Here is a 13,394-nt window from a genome sequence, read left to right on the forward strand (position 1 = left end):
TTCCACTGTGTAATGTTATTAAGAAGTCCCATCTGATGTAACATGCCTCAGGCATGTTACATCAGATGGGATATGTGGTTTCTACCTCATGTCCTCCCGGTGCTCCATGTATAGATTGGCCATGACTCCATAGACTGTTGAACCCATGGGCATCCCAGTTCTTTCTTTCATTCAACACATTGGCCATATCCCACCAAAGCAGGGTGGTCCAAAAAGAAAAACGAAAGTTTCTCTTTGTAACTTTAGTAATGTATACAGGAGAAGGGGTTACTAGCCCCTTGCTCCAGGAATTTTAGTCACCTCTTACGACGTGCATGGCTTACAGAGAAAGAATTCTGTTTCCCTTTCCCATGGAGATCCCATATAATTGTAGGTATAAAATGTCACCAAAGAAGCATTTGAAAACAATGCAAAGTTCAGTGACATTCACGAAGTCTTTAGTTATTATCGGGAGGTCTAATACTGTATTGGATTGATAAAACCTCTGGTGGACAAAATATCTTAAGGAATGTCATAAAACCCACATAAGTGTCTATTTAAGTACTGTTTTTTTACCTTCCCTAAATCACTGCCTCCTTCACTGGCCCTTTATCTCCTTCCCCAAGTCGCTTCTTCCTTTTCTGGGGTCAGTACCTCATTTCCTGGTCACTGCCTCCTTCCTTGGGTCATTGCCTAGTTCCCTACATTACTTCCTCCTTTCCTGGGTCACTACCTCCTTCCCTGGTCATTGTCATAACTAGTTAGCTAAATTATATGGTACTACATACTTATTTAGTATGATAGGGGGGCAATGTGACAGATGTTGCACATGGATGTTGTATGGAATAAGATGTAGGCTACTGAAACAGTGAAGAATTGTACAAGGATAGTGAGGCTTAGGTTAGAGTTTGTTGGAGAGACGGAGATTATTTTCCAGTTAAAGTAGGCCTTAGATAGGGATGTGTGATGTCACCATGGTTGCTCAATATATTTATAGATGGGTTGTAAGAGAAGTGAATGCTCAGGTGTTGGCAAGAGGCATGGGATTAAGAGATAAAGAATCTAACACAAAGTGGGAGTTTTCACAGTCGTTCTTTCCTGATGACACTGTGCTTTGGGGAGATTCTGAAGAGAAGTTGCAGAGGTTAGCAGATGAGTTTGGTAGGGTATGTAAAAGAAGGAAATTAAAAGTGAACATAGGAAAGAGTAAGGTGATGAGGATAAAAAATTTAGGTAATGAAAGACTGGATATCAGATGGGAGGGAGGGAGTATGGAAGAAGTGAATATATTCAAATATTTGCGAGTGGACTTGTCAGCAGATGGGTCTATGAAAGACAAGGTGAATGAGAATTGATGAGGGGGAAAAAGGTGAGCAGTGCAGTGAGGAGTCTGTGGAGACAAAGAACATTATCCAAGGAAGCAAAAAGGGGAACGTATTAGAGTATAGTCATACCAATGCTCTTGTATGGGTGTGAAGCATGAGTGGTAAATGTTGCAACAAGAAGGCTGGAGGGAGTGGAGATGTCGTGTCTGAGGGCAATGTGTGGTGTGAATATAACGCAGAGAATCCATAGTTTTGAAATTAGGAGGAGATGTGGGATTACCAGAACTGTTTTCCAGAGGGCTGAGGAGGGGTTGTTGAGGTGGTTCAGACATTTGGAGAGAATGGAATGAAATAAAATGACAGGGAGAGCATATAAATATGTACTTCCCACCTCTGGACTTGAGTCCTGGAAGTGGGAAATTCAGTGCCTGCACTCTGAAGGAGGGGTGTTGATAAGTTGCAGTTTTATAACTGTAATGTAGGCATGCCTCTGGCAAGACACTGATGGAATGAATGATGATTAAAGTACAGTGGACCCTTGTTTTTCATAATTAATCTGTTCCAGAGAGCGTGACTGTTATCGAAATTGGTGATTTGCGAATCCATTTTCCCCATAAGAAATAATGTAAATCCAATTAATTCGTTCCAGACACTCAGAAGTATCAACAAAAATTTTTGTTTTTACTTTAAAGATAGATTTATATGCACAAAAGAATGAACATTCATCATGACAGTTACCTTTATTGAAGGCTGTTGTTGATGAATGGAAGACAGGGAGGAGGAGAGAAGGAAGAGAGGTTATTGTTTGGAAGGGGAATCCCCCTCCATAAGGAGATTAGGTCACTTCAGGGGTCACTTCCCTAGCCACTTCCCTAGCTTAAATGTATAAATGAACATTTAACATCACACTTACCTTTATTGAAGACCTGCTGGTGTATGGCAGACGGGGCAGAGGGAGGGGAAGCGAATTTATTGTTGGAGAATTTGACACTAATATCAACTCTACGGCTTATTTATCTATCACAATTCAACTAATATGACATAATAAACAGTATTAATAATGTAGAAACATGGAATATACTCTAGGATGAATAAAATAAGTCATTATGTATGTCACAAGGGGTGTTGTGTTGTGTTGTTGTTGGGTGTATAAGGACCACTGAGAGCATAAGCCGTACAAATGTTGGTGAAGGCTGCAATTGAGGTGGCAGTGTTTTCTGTAGCCCTGTATAACTCCAACAACATTATAGGAGTTAGTAGAATCGCTGAATCACTGAAGAAGGCACCCTCTACTACCATCACTACCACCCTCCACCACTATCATAACCACTACCACCCTCTACCACTATCACAACTGCTACCACCCTCTACCACCATCACTGGAAATATAAACACATATGCAGTATAATGTGATCCTTTATTGACTACGTTTCGCCCACACAGTGGGCTTTTTCAAGTCACAAACAGAACTACCTGGGGTGGAAGGAACGCGAGTATTTATAGTCCGGTTCAGAATGCTGAGGTCAGGTGGAGAATGCTGCATCTGATGATGTACCGAGTGGGGTTATAGAGTCTAAAAACTTGGGTTGCTTGGAAAGGAGATTGGATAAGTTTGAGAGCAGACCTTCTACAGTGTTCTTATGTGGGATAGCGATGGAGAAGTTTCTTGGCAAGTGGTTCAACTATGTTATAGAAGCCACTATTCTGGTTGAAGTTGTCGGATATAGAAATAAGTGATGATTCCAGGATTCTTCGGTATTGAGTGTTGTCTTCTGTGGCGATAAGTCTTGAGTTTCTGTAGTTTATCAAGTGGTTGTGTGAATTACGGTGTTGTACGCAGGCATTCCTTGTGTCGTCAGACCTGCTTGCGTATTGGTGTTCTGAAATACGTGTTTGGAGGTCCCTTGATGTTTCGCCCACCTATAACTTGTTGCAGTCATTACAAGGGATTATGTATACCCCTGCAGAGGGTGGAAGCTTGTCCTGTCTATCACTGGTAATGTCCTTGATGGTCGTGGTTGTGGAGGTAGATACTTGAAATGAGGTATTGGAAAAGATGTTGGAAACGTGTTTGGCAATGGAGTTGGTGGGGAGGACTATGTATCTCTTCTCGGCAGTGTCTTCTCTGGGTGTGTTGATGTTTAATGCCCGTCGTCTGCAGTCTCTGATGAAGTGACGAGGATAGTGGAGTGTAGAAAATACTTGTTCAATCATCGTGCATTCTTCTTCAAGAAACTCATTGCTGCAGATTCTGAGTGCACGCAGGAAGAAGCCTATAATTACACCACGTTTGGTTTTGGTGTCGTGGTGAGAGTAAAAGTGGAGAAGATCGTTTTGGATGGTGGGTTTTCGATAGACTTTAAAACGAAGTTCGTGGTCAGCTTTGCAAAGCAGAACATCAAGGAAAGGAAGAGTGTTGTCGACTTCTTCTTCAAGTGTGAACTGGATTGAAGGCTCGACCTGGTTGAGCTTGTCTTGGAGAGCTTTAACATTGAAGCGTTTAGGAGTTATGAGGAGAATGTCGTCAACATAACGGAGCCAGGTGACAGACGAAGGAATAATGGAGGAGAAACGTTCGGCTTCTAGATGTTCCATGTATAGGTTCGCCAGGACCACACTAAGTGGCGAACCCATGGGTAGTCCAAAAGTCTGCTGAAAGAGGTGATTTTCGAAAGAGAAACTCGTAAAGCCAACACATAGTTCAACAAGGTCGATGAAATCGCTGGCTGGAATGGGAAGATCAAGTGAATCGTCAATTTTCCTGCGCAAGAGATTGATGGCTTGTGTAGTAGGTACTTTGGTGAATAGGGAAGTCACAAGAAACTTTCCAGCCTTGACATGACTTCCCTATTCACCAAAGTACCTACTACACAAGCCATCGATCTCTTGCGCAGGAAAATTGACGATTCACTTGATCTTCCCATTCCAGCCAGCGATTTCATCGACCTTGTTGAACTATGTGTTGGCTTTACGTGTTTCTCTTTCGAAAATCACCTCTTTCAGAAGACTTTTGGACTACCCATGGGTTCGCCACTCAGTGCGGTCCTGGCGAACCTATACATGGAACATCTAGAAGCCGAACGTTTCTCCTCCATTATTCCTTCGTCTGTCACCTGGCTCCGTTATGTTGACGGCATTCTCCTCATAACTCCTAAACGCTTCAATGTTAAAGCTCTCCAAGACAAGCTCAACCAGGTCGAGCCTTCAATCCAGTTCACACTTGAAGAAGAAGTCGACAACACTCTTCCTTTCCTTGATGTTCTGCTTTGCAAAGCTGACCACGAACTTCGTTTTAAAGTCTATCGAAAACCCACCAACCAAAACGATCTTCTCCACCTTTACTCTCACCACTACACCAAATCCAAATGTGGTGTAATTATAGGCTTCTTCCTGCGTGCACTCAGAATCTGCAGCAATGAGTTTCTTGAAGAAGAATGCACGATGATTGAACAAGTATTTTCTAAACTCCACTATCCTCGTCACTTCATCAGAGACTGCAGACGATGGGCATTAACCCTTTGACTGTCGAAGGGCCCAATCCTGAAGTTGCTCCTGGTCTCGCAAAATATTCGAAAAAAAAAAAAAATTATTTTTTCTTATGAAATGATAGAGAATCTTTTCCCGATTGTAAAGACACCAAAAAAACGAAATTTGATGGAAAACTGACGGAATTACGCTCTCGCGAAGTTAGCGACTTCGGCGATATTTAAAAATCGGCAATTTTGCCCACTTTGAGCCCTATTTTCGGCTAATTCCGTTATTCCAGTCAACCAAACTCATAACTATTTCTTCAGAACTCTATTTTTTCTATCGATTGAGCACAAGAAACTGCCCATTTACCGATTTCAACTACCCAATAACATGGTCAGAAATTTGCAATTTGGCCAATTTCACGAAAATTAAAAAATACGACAATTTCAAAATAAGGTCCAGAATGAACAATGCAGACATTCCTGGCTCTAAAATAAGATTTTCTTTGTTCATCAGTCATGTCTCCAGGTCCCTGTGATATTACTCTTGCTTTTTATTTTGAAATTTTATTCAAACAAAAAATAGAAGATTTACTGTTATGCAGACTACTGCAATACTGTAATAATTGTAAAAATTACATCAACCCATTCATGACTGCGTATTAGAATGGCTACTTGGACATTTATTGGACAATGACATCATTTGTTTACTTTTGAACATCGGCAAAAATCAAACATTTCCTGTACTTTGTGCTCCATTTCCAGGTTCTTTTTATAGTAAAATTAATCAAAATCACCTCCATTTCTATAATATAGTTTCCATTCTATCAAATGAGACCATGAAAACGAGAATACAACCACAAATACTATACGAAAATAGACCACAAAGTCGGCATTTTAATTAAAAAAAACGGTCGGAGTTTTTTTTTTCTCATTATGCACTGCGTGCTCCAGGATTTTTTTTATGTGGTGCACACTGACCACACAAACCCATTCTCTCACATGTGGGCCTACTAGCTTTCTCCTGCCTGATTTGAAGCCGCTAGAATTTATGAGTATATATACGTCAAACACGGTACCTCACAAACGTATATATACGGCCGCGACAGTCAAAGGGTTAAACATCTTCAACACACCCAGAGAAGACACTGCCGAGAAGAGATACATAGTCCTCCCCACCAACTCCATTGCCAAACACGTTTCCAACATCTTTTCCAATACCTCATTTCAAGTATCTACCTCCACAACCACGACCATCAAGGACATTACCAGTGATAGACAGGACAGGCTTCCACCCTCTGCAGGGGTATACATAATCCCTTGTAATGACTGCAACAAGTTATACGTGGGCAAAACATCAAGGGACCTCCAAACACGTATTTCAGAACACCAGTATGCAAGCAGGTCTGACGACACAAGGAATGCCTGCGTACAACACCGTAATTCACACAACCACTTGATAAACTACAGAAACTCAAGACTTATCGCCACAGAAGACAACACTCAATACCGAAGAATCCTGGAATCATCACTTATTTCTATATCCGACAACTTCAACCAGAATAGTGGCTTCTATAACATAGCTGTACCAGTTGCCAAGAAACTTCTCCATCGCTATCCTACATAAGAACACTGTAGAAGGTCTGCTCTCAAACTTATCCAATCTCCTTTCCAAGGTACCCAAGTTTTTAGACTCTATAACCCCACTTGGTACATCATCAGATGCAGCATTCTCCACCCGACCTCAGCATTCTGAACCGGACTATAAATACTCGCGTTCCTTCCACCCCAGGTAGCTCTGTTTGTGACTTGAAAAAGCCCACTGTGTGGGCGAAACGTAGTCAGTAAAGGATCACATTATACTGCATATGTGTTTATATTTCCATTGTGTTGGTATTTTATACCATTTATTTCCACCACCATCACTACCACCCTCTACCACTATCAAAACTGCTACCACTCTACCACCACCACCTTCATATTTTTCTACAAACTTTCTCTTAAATTATATGTGTTTCTCACATTCTTTACCAAAGGGCTGGCACTAGAAGCTTTCTTTGGAGCCATGGTGACTTATTTAGCAGTTGCAAGCACTAAAACTAATGGAATATTATGAAATGTATCGTATGAACTTGTGGGATCATCCTCACTCACTGATAAACAGTGGCACACTGGCTAGGAATGGAGTGTGAGGCGGCTCAGGGCCATGCATACGTGTCCCAGACGAACGACTATTTGCGAGTCAAATGTTTTGATGAAAAAAAATTACGAGATCCGAAAACTACGACTTTCGAGCCTTACGAAAAACGAGGGTCCACTGTATTTCTTCTTTTCCGGGTAACCTTGCCTTGGTGGAAAATGGCTGATGTGGCATCGTTGAATAAAGAGTTGGTGTGAGCAAAGATGTGGCCAAGGTATGGTAGTGGACACACATGAACTAAGCACAAGGTATTGTATTAGATATATATGGATCAGAGTCCTGAGCCTTGCTGCATTGCCCTACTGTCAGGTCCCACCTTCATCCATCTCCCACAGTTGCCCTACACCCATACTCCTCCTCCATGCTTTGTCCCACCTGCCACTCTTCCACAGACCTCCCCTGTATGCTTGCACCCATCTATTCCCCAAACACCCCCCTCCTGCATATCTTAACACATATCCTTCACCCCCCCTCCTTCCTCTATCCATTCCCACACCAGTGCCTATTTGACCATACCTCAAGTTCCACATGGGATGGACAACAGATGAAGGGAACACAGGATAGCAGTTACAGTATACATACCCAATGGCCACTCTCATCCCTTTGCTCAGAACTTCACTCACCCTTCTTCACCCAGTACCCTGTCTTCACTCACTAGCTCGCATGCTGTCATCAACTTGCTAGTAAGATAATGGACTTGCCCTGAGGTTCACTGTGGGATGGATGGAGGGGATGTAACTTCATGGGCCACATTTTTCCCCCTAAATGTTCTCCAGTGTGTAGTAAATTATTTTATGGAATGTTCATTGAAAACATGCTGAGAATGTGTCAGCAGATCATGTTATCCGACAGTCTACTGCATATGGTATATCATGTGTTTTTATATAACTATTTGGTGTATAGTATATCATGTGTTTATATAACCATTTGATGTACAGTATATTGTGTGTGTTTATATAAACATCTGGTATGTAGTACAGTGGACCCCCGGTTAACGATATTTTTTCACTCCATAAGTATGTTCAGGTGCCAGTACTGACCGAATTTATTCCCATAAGGAATATTGTGAAGTAGATTAGTCCATTTCAGACCCCCAAACATACACGTACAAACACACTTACATAAATACACTTACATAATTGGTCGCATTCGGAGGTAATCGTTATGTGGGGGTCCACTGTATAGTGTTTGTATGTGTTTGTGTAATCATTGGTGTAAGGCTTATATTGTGTGTATGTTTATATAACCACCTAGAGTTCACATTATTGTGTGTTTTAATATAACTGTCTGACATTTAGTACAATATATCATTTGTATCTTTTCAGGTTCTGAAGTTTAGACCTGAAAAAAACAATAATGTCAATACATTTCAGTTAATGATTTCCAATATTTCTGAAGTAAAGAGGCTATTATATTTAATATTCCCATGGAATAATAATGTACTTGTGGACAATAAGGTATGTGCTCTGAGCATTTATTAAAAGTAGTGTACACAGGCTAATTCAACAAGATAGCATCTTGTTTTAACAACACATATACACACTCTTCCTTCAGTCAGTCAATCAATCAATCAATTTTTATTTCCTTGCAAGATTACATTGAGATTATGAAATTACAAAAATGAGTTGCAGTGTAAAGAGCCACTGTCATGCCCAGGCAGTATGGCCAGACTTAATTTAATGGCTTACAGACTACTTAATACTAAAGAAATTGATCATAGTTTAAGTTGTACATCTTGTTTATTTATAATACACAGTAATTTTATTCAAATTACAATAGTTTCAGTAGTAATTATTGAAATTATATTATGGGAATATAACATTGTGAGTTGTTGAAAGTAGTTTACAGTATGAGAATGCTACAATTGGGTGTAAGAGATTAATGTTTTGGGTAGGTATTTATACTACAAGGTAGTTTTAATCAATGTATGAACTTTGGGTGTCACATTTTAAAGTTTTAAGATTTAGGTAATTGGGAGACTTTTTGGTAAAGTTAAATATTTAGTATTTAGTTTAGGGTGAGTAAGTGGTTTTTGAGAAGTCTTAAATTGATGTTTAGACTGGGTTACTTTATTATTTACTGGTAATGAATTCCAAATTTTAGGGCCCTTTATGTGCAGAGTTTTTACACAGTGTGATATAGACATGGGGAACATCAAAAAGAGATGTGTCTTGTGTTATGGTTGTGTGACCTGTTAAGGTTGGTGAGGAGAAGCTTGAGTGGAGGGTTTATGTTTGAGTGTAGTGTTCTATGTATGTAGTAGGCACATGAGTAAGTATGGATGTTCTTTACAGTGAGCAATTTTAGACTTTTGAATATTGGTGGAGTATGCTGTCTGGAGTGGGAATTTATTATCATTCCAACTGCAGCCTTTTGCTGGGTTATTAGTGGCCTTAGGTGATTTAGTGTTGTTGATACCCATGCACAAATTCCATATGTGAGATAAGGGTAGATGAGTGAATGATACACTGCAAGGAAAGCTGATTGTGGAACATAGTACCATATCTTTGATAGTATGCCTACAGTCTTAGAGATTTTCTTGGAAATTTGTTGTATATGTTTCTGGAATTTGAGGCTTCTGTCAAGGTGGATTTCTAGAAATTTTCCCTCTGTAAGTCTTGTGATGGGTAATCCGTTTAGTGTTATGTTAGATGGAACATTTGCAGCTCTGTTTCCAAACTGAATGAAATAGGTTTTGTCAGTATTGAGGGTAAGGTTATTAGTCATCATCCAGGCAGATATTTTCTGCAATTCGGCATTAACAGTGTTGGCGAGTATGACTGGGTTTGGGTGAGAGAAGATGTATATAGTGTCATCTGCAAATAATATGGGTTTGAGTAGTTGTGATACATTTGGTAAATCATTGATGTAAATGAGAAAAAGGAGTTGGCCAATGACACTTCCTTGTCGAGCACCAACTGTGATTGGTTGAGTGGAAGAGTTTGCTCCATTTGTGTACACATTTTGGCTTCTGTTACTAAGGTATGACTTTATGTAGTTGAGGGAGACCCCTCGTATATCATAGTTTTTTTTTTTTTTTTTTTTATTATCACACTGGCCGATTCCCACCAAGGCAGGGTGGCCCGAAAAAGAAAAACTTTCACCATCATTCATTCCATCACTGTCTTGCCAGAAGGGTGCTTTACACTACAGTTTTTAAACTGCAACATTAACACCCCTCCTTCAGAGTGCAGGCACTGTACTTCCCATCTCCAGGACTCAAGTCCGGCCTGCCGGTTTCCCTGAACCCCTTCATAAATCTTACTTTGCTCACACTCCAACAGCACGTCAAGTATTAAAAACCATTTGTCTCCATTCACTCCTATCAAACACGCTCACGCATGCCTGCTGGAAGTCCAAGCCCCTCGCACACAAAACCTCCTTTACCCCCTCCCTCCAACCTTTCCTAGGCCGACCCCTACCCCGCCTTCCTTCCACTACAGACTGATACACTCTTGAAGTCATTCTGTTTCGCTCCATTCTCTCTACATGTCCGAACCACCTCAACAACCCTTCCTCAGCCCTCTGGACAACAGTTTTGGTAATCCCGCACCTCCTCCTAACTTCCAAACTACGAATTCTCTGCATTATATTCACACCACACATTGCTCTCAGACATGACATCTCCACTGCCTCCAGCCTTCTCCTCACTGCAACATTCATCACCCATGCTTCACACCCATATAAGAGCGTTGGTAAAACTATACTCTCATACATTCCCCTCTTTGCCTCCAAGGACAAAGTTCTTTGTCTCCACAGACTCCTAAGTGCACCACTCACTCTTTTCCCCTCATCAATTCTATGATTCACCTCATCCTTCATAGACCCATCCGCTGACACGTCCACTCCCAAATATCTGAATACATTCACCTCCTCCATACTCTCTCCCTCCAATCTGATATTCAATCTTTCATCACCTAATCTTTTTGTTATCCTCATAACCTTACTCTTTCCTGTATTCACCTTTAATTTTCTTCTTTTGCACACCCTACCAAATTCATCCACCAATCTCTGCAACTTCTCTTCAGAATCTCCCAAGAGCACAGTGTCATCAGCAAAGAGCAGCTGTGACAACTCCCACTTTGTGTGTGATTCTTTATCTTTTAACTCCACGCCTCTTGCCAAGACCCTTGCATTTACTTCTCTTACAACCCCATCTATAAATATATTAAACAACCACGGTGACATCACACATCCTTGTCTAAGGCCTACTTTTACTGGGAAATAATTTCCCTCTTTCCTACATACTCTAACTTGAGCCTCACTATCCTCGTAAAAACTCTTCACTGCTTTCAGTAACCTACCTCCTACACCATACACTTGCAACATCTGCCACATTGCCCCCCCATCCACCCTGTCATATGCCTTTTCCAAATCCATAAATGCCACAAAGACCTCTTTAGCCTTATCTAAATACTGTTCGCTTATATGTTTCACTGTAAACACCTGGTCCACACACCCCCTACCTTTCCTAAAGCCTCCTTGTTCATCTGCTATCCTATTCTCCGTCTTACTCTTAATTCTTTCAATAATAACTCTACCTACACTTTACCAGGTATACTCAGCAGACTTATCCCCCTATAATTTTTGCACTCTCTTTTATCCCCTTTGCCTTTATACAAAGGAACTATGCATGCTCTCTGCCAATTCCTAGGTACCTTACCCTCTTCCATACATTTATTAAATAATTGCATTTATTAAATAATGTGCAGCAAATCATGGTCATCTGTATCAAAAGCTTTAAATAAATCAATGAAGATTCTCAGCGGGAATTCTTTCTTCTCGAGAACAGTGTATATTAGTTCTAGCATGTGTATAATAGTATCATTTGTGCTTTTATTATTCCTGAATCCAAACTTTGCAGGGGTTTAATATGTTGTGTGAGACATGGTAGGAATAGATCTGTCTATGAATGAATTTTTCAAAGATTTTAGAGATCAGAGGTAAGTTTGAAATTGGGCTATAGTTATTAAGTCCGTTTGATCACCTCCTTTGTGGATCGGGGTGACCCTCGCTATTTTGAGAATTGCTGGGAAGGTGGAGGATTCGATGGATTTGTTAAAGAGTGTTGCAGTTATTGGTGACAGTACTTGTGAAGCTTTTTTGTACATAAAAGGTGGTAAATTATTCATGTCTCCTGCCTTGTTTTTAAGGGTGTTGATGATGAGTGAGACTTCTGTTGGATTGGTTGGGGTTAGAAATAGTGTATTCGGGTAGGTGCCCGTGAGGTAGTCTGATGGATGGGTGTTTGACATTGGGATTTTGCTCGCTAGACTCTTTCCTAAGGTGGAGAAGAAAACATTGAATCTGTTTGCTGTTTCAGTTGGTGGGAGTAGGGGTTCATCTGATTTTGTTAATTTGATTGTTTTGTTTTTTGATATCTTTTTGGTTTCTAGAATTTTGGATAGGATTTTCCAGGTCTTTTTCATATCACCTTTTAAGTTATGTAATCTGTTTTCATAATACAAATTTTTTTACCTTATCAGACTGGTAAAGATTGACGAATAACATTTAGAATGATCTCTTGTTATTTGACCCATTCTGTACTGTTTTTCATATAGGTGCTTTGTGTTTATGGATTTAAGGATGCTGGGTGTTAGCCAGAGACTGTTCAGTCTCTTAGCTGTGACCTGTTTAGTTTTTTTTAGGGCAATGCTTGTTATAGAGGTAGTTTTTTTTTTTTTTTTTTAGAGAATTATTAATACATTCATTTGTATCTGTATATGTTTCAAGCTCATTATTCCAGTTGACATTATTCATAGCTGTTATAAAGTTATTAACAGCTGTCTCGTTATGTAGTCTGAAGGTAATTTTAGTAGTGTCTTGGGGCAATTTACCTAGGTTGGTTATGAGAAAGAAGGTAGGGTAGTGGTCTGTGGTGTTGTCTGTGATTATGCCTGATTTTAAAGGGATATAGTGTTTCTCCAGATGTGGTCTAATAAGGAGATACTAGTCTTGGAGATTCTTGTAGGTTTTGTTGTTGTTGGTAGCAACAAGCAGTTGCTCATAGTGTTTGTGAATTCAGTTACTTGTGGGTCCTGGTCATGTACAGTGGAACCTTGACTTACAAGTGTTTTGCTCTGAGTTACGAGCCAACATTTGAGTTATGAGCCAGCTCCTCCCCCCACATCCCCCTCAACCCAAAACCTGGACACCTCTCATGTTTATGTATGATTTCATGCTTTAATTTCATGGAAATCATCCTGTTTTTCTTACCAGCACTGTCCTTTATATTTACTTTCTTAGGACCCATGGTAAGAAAAGCAAAATTTGGCCAAATGACTGTAAAAATGTAAGCAAATCAGGAGAGAACTACTCCCACAGCTAGGTAAAGAGTGCACTGAGTTAGCCTCGTTCTGAAGCTCTCTTTGTTATAATAATGTATTATTATTAATTTAGGGAACTGAAGCTCTATCGTTA

The 13,394-nt window shown here is 40.2% G+C and overlaps 1 protein-coding gene across 2 annotated transcripts in view; it reads left to right on the forward strand.

Moving 5' to 3' along the window:
• Positions 1 to 13,394, forward strand: part of LOC128688717 (uncharacterized) — a 278,982-nt gene that overhangs the window by 104,216 nt on the left and 161,372 nt on the right. The window contains exon 9 of one of the 2 annotated variants that reach the window (XM_070087601.1): positions 8,300 to 8,431. The exons of the other annotated variant lie outside the window; for it this stretch is intronic. Coding sequence (XP_069943702.1) covers positions 8,300 to 8,431 — 132 coding nt within the window. The remainder of the gene's footprint in view (positions 1 to 8,299; positions 8,432 to 13,394) is intronic. 2 annotated transcript variants of the gene reach the window in all.

This window comes from Cherax quadricarinatus, chromosome 2 (genome assembly GCF_038502225.1).
Source record: "Cherax quadricarinatus isolate ZL_2023a chromosome 2, ASM3850222v1, whole genome shotgun sequence".
Classification (NCBI taxonomy): Eukaryota; Metazoa; Arthropoda; class Malacostraca; order Decapoda; family Parastacidae; genus Cherax; species Cherax quadricarinatus.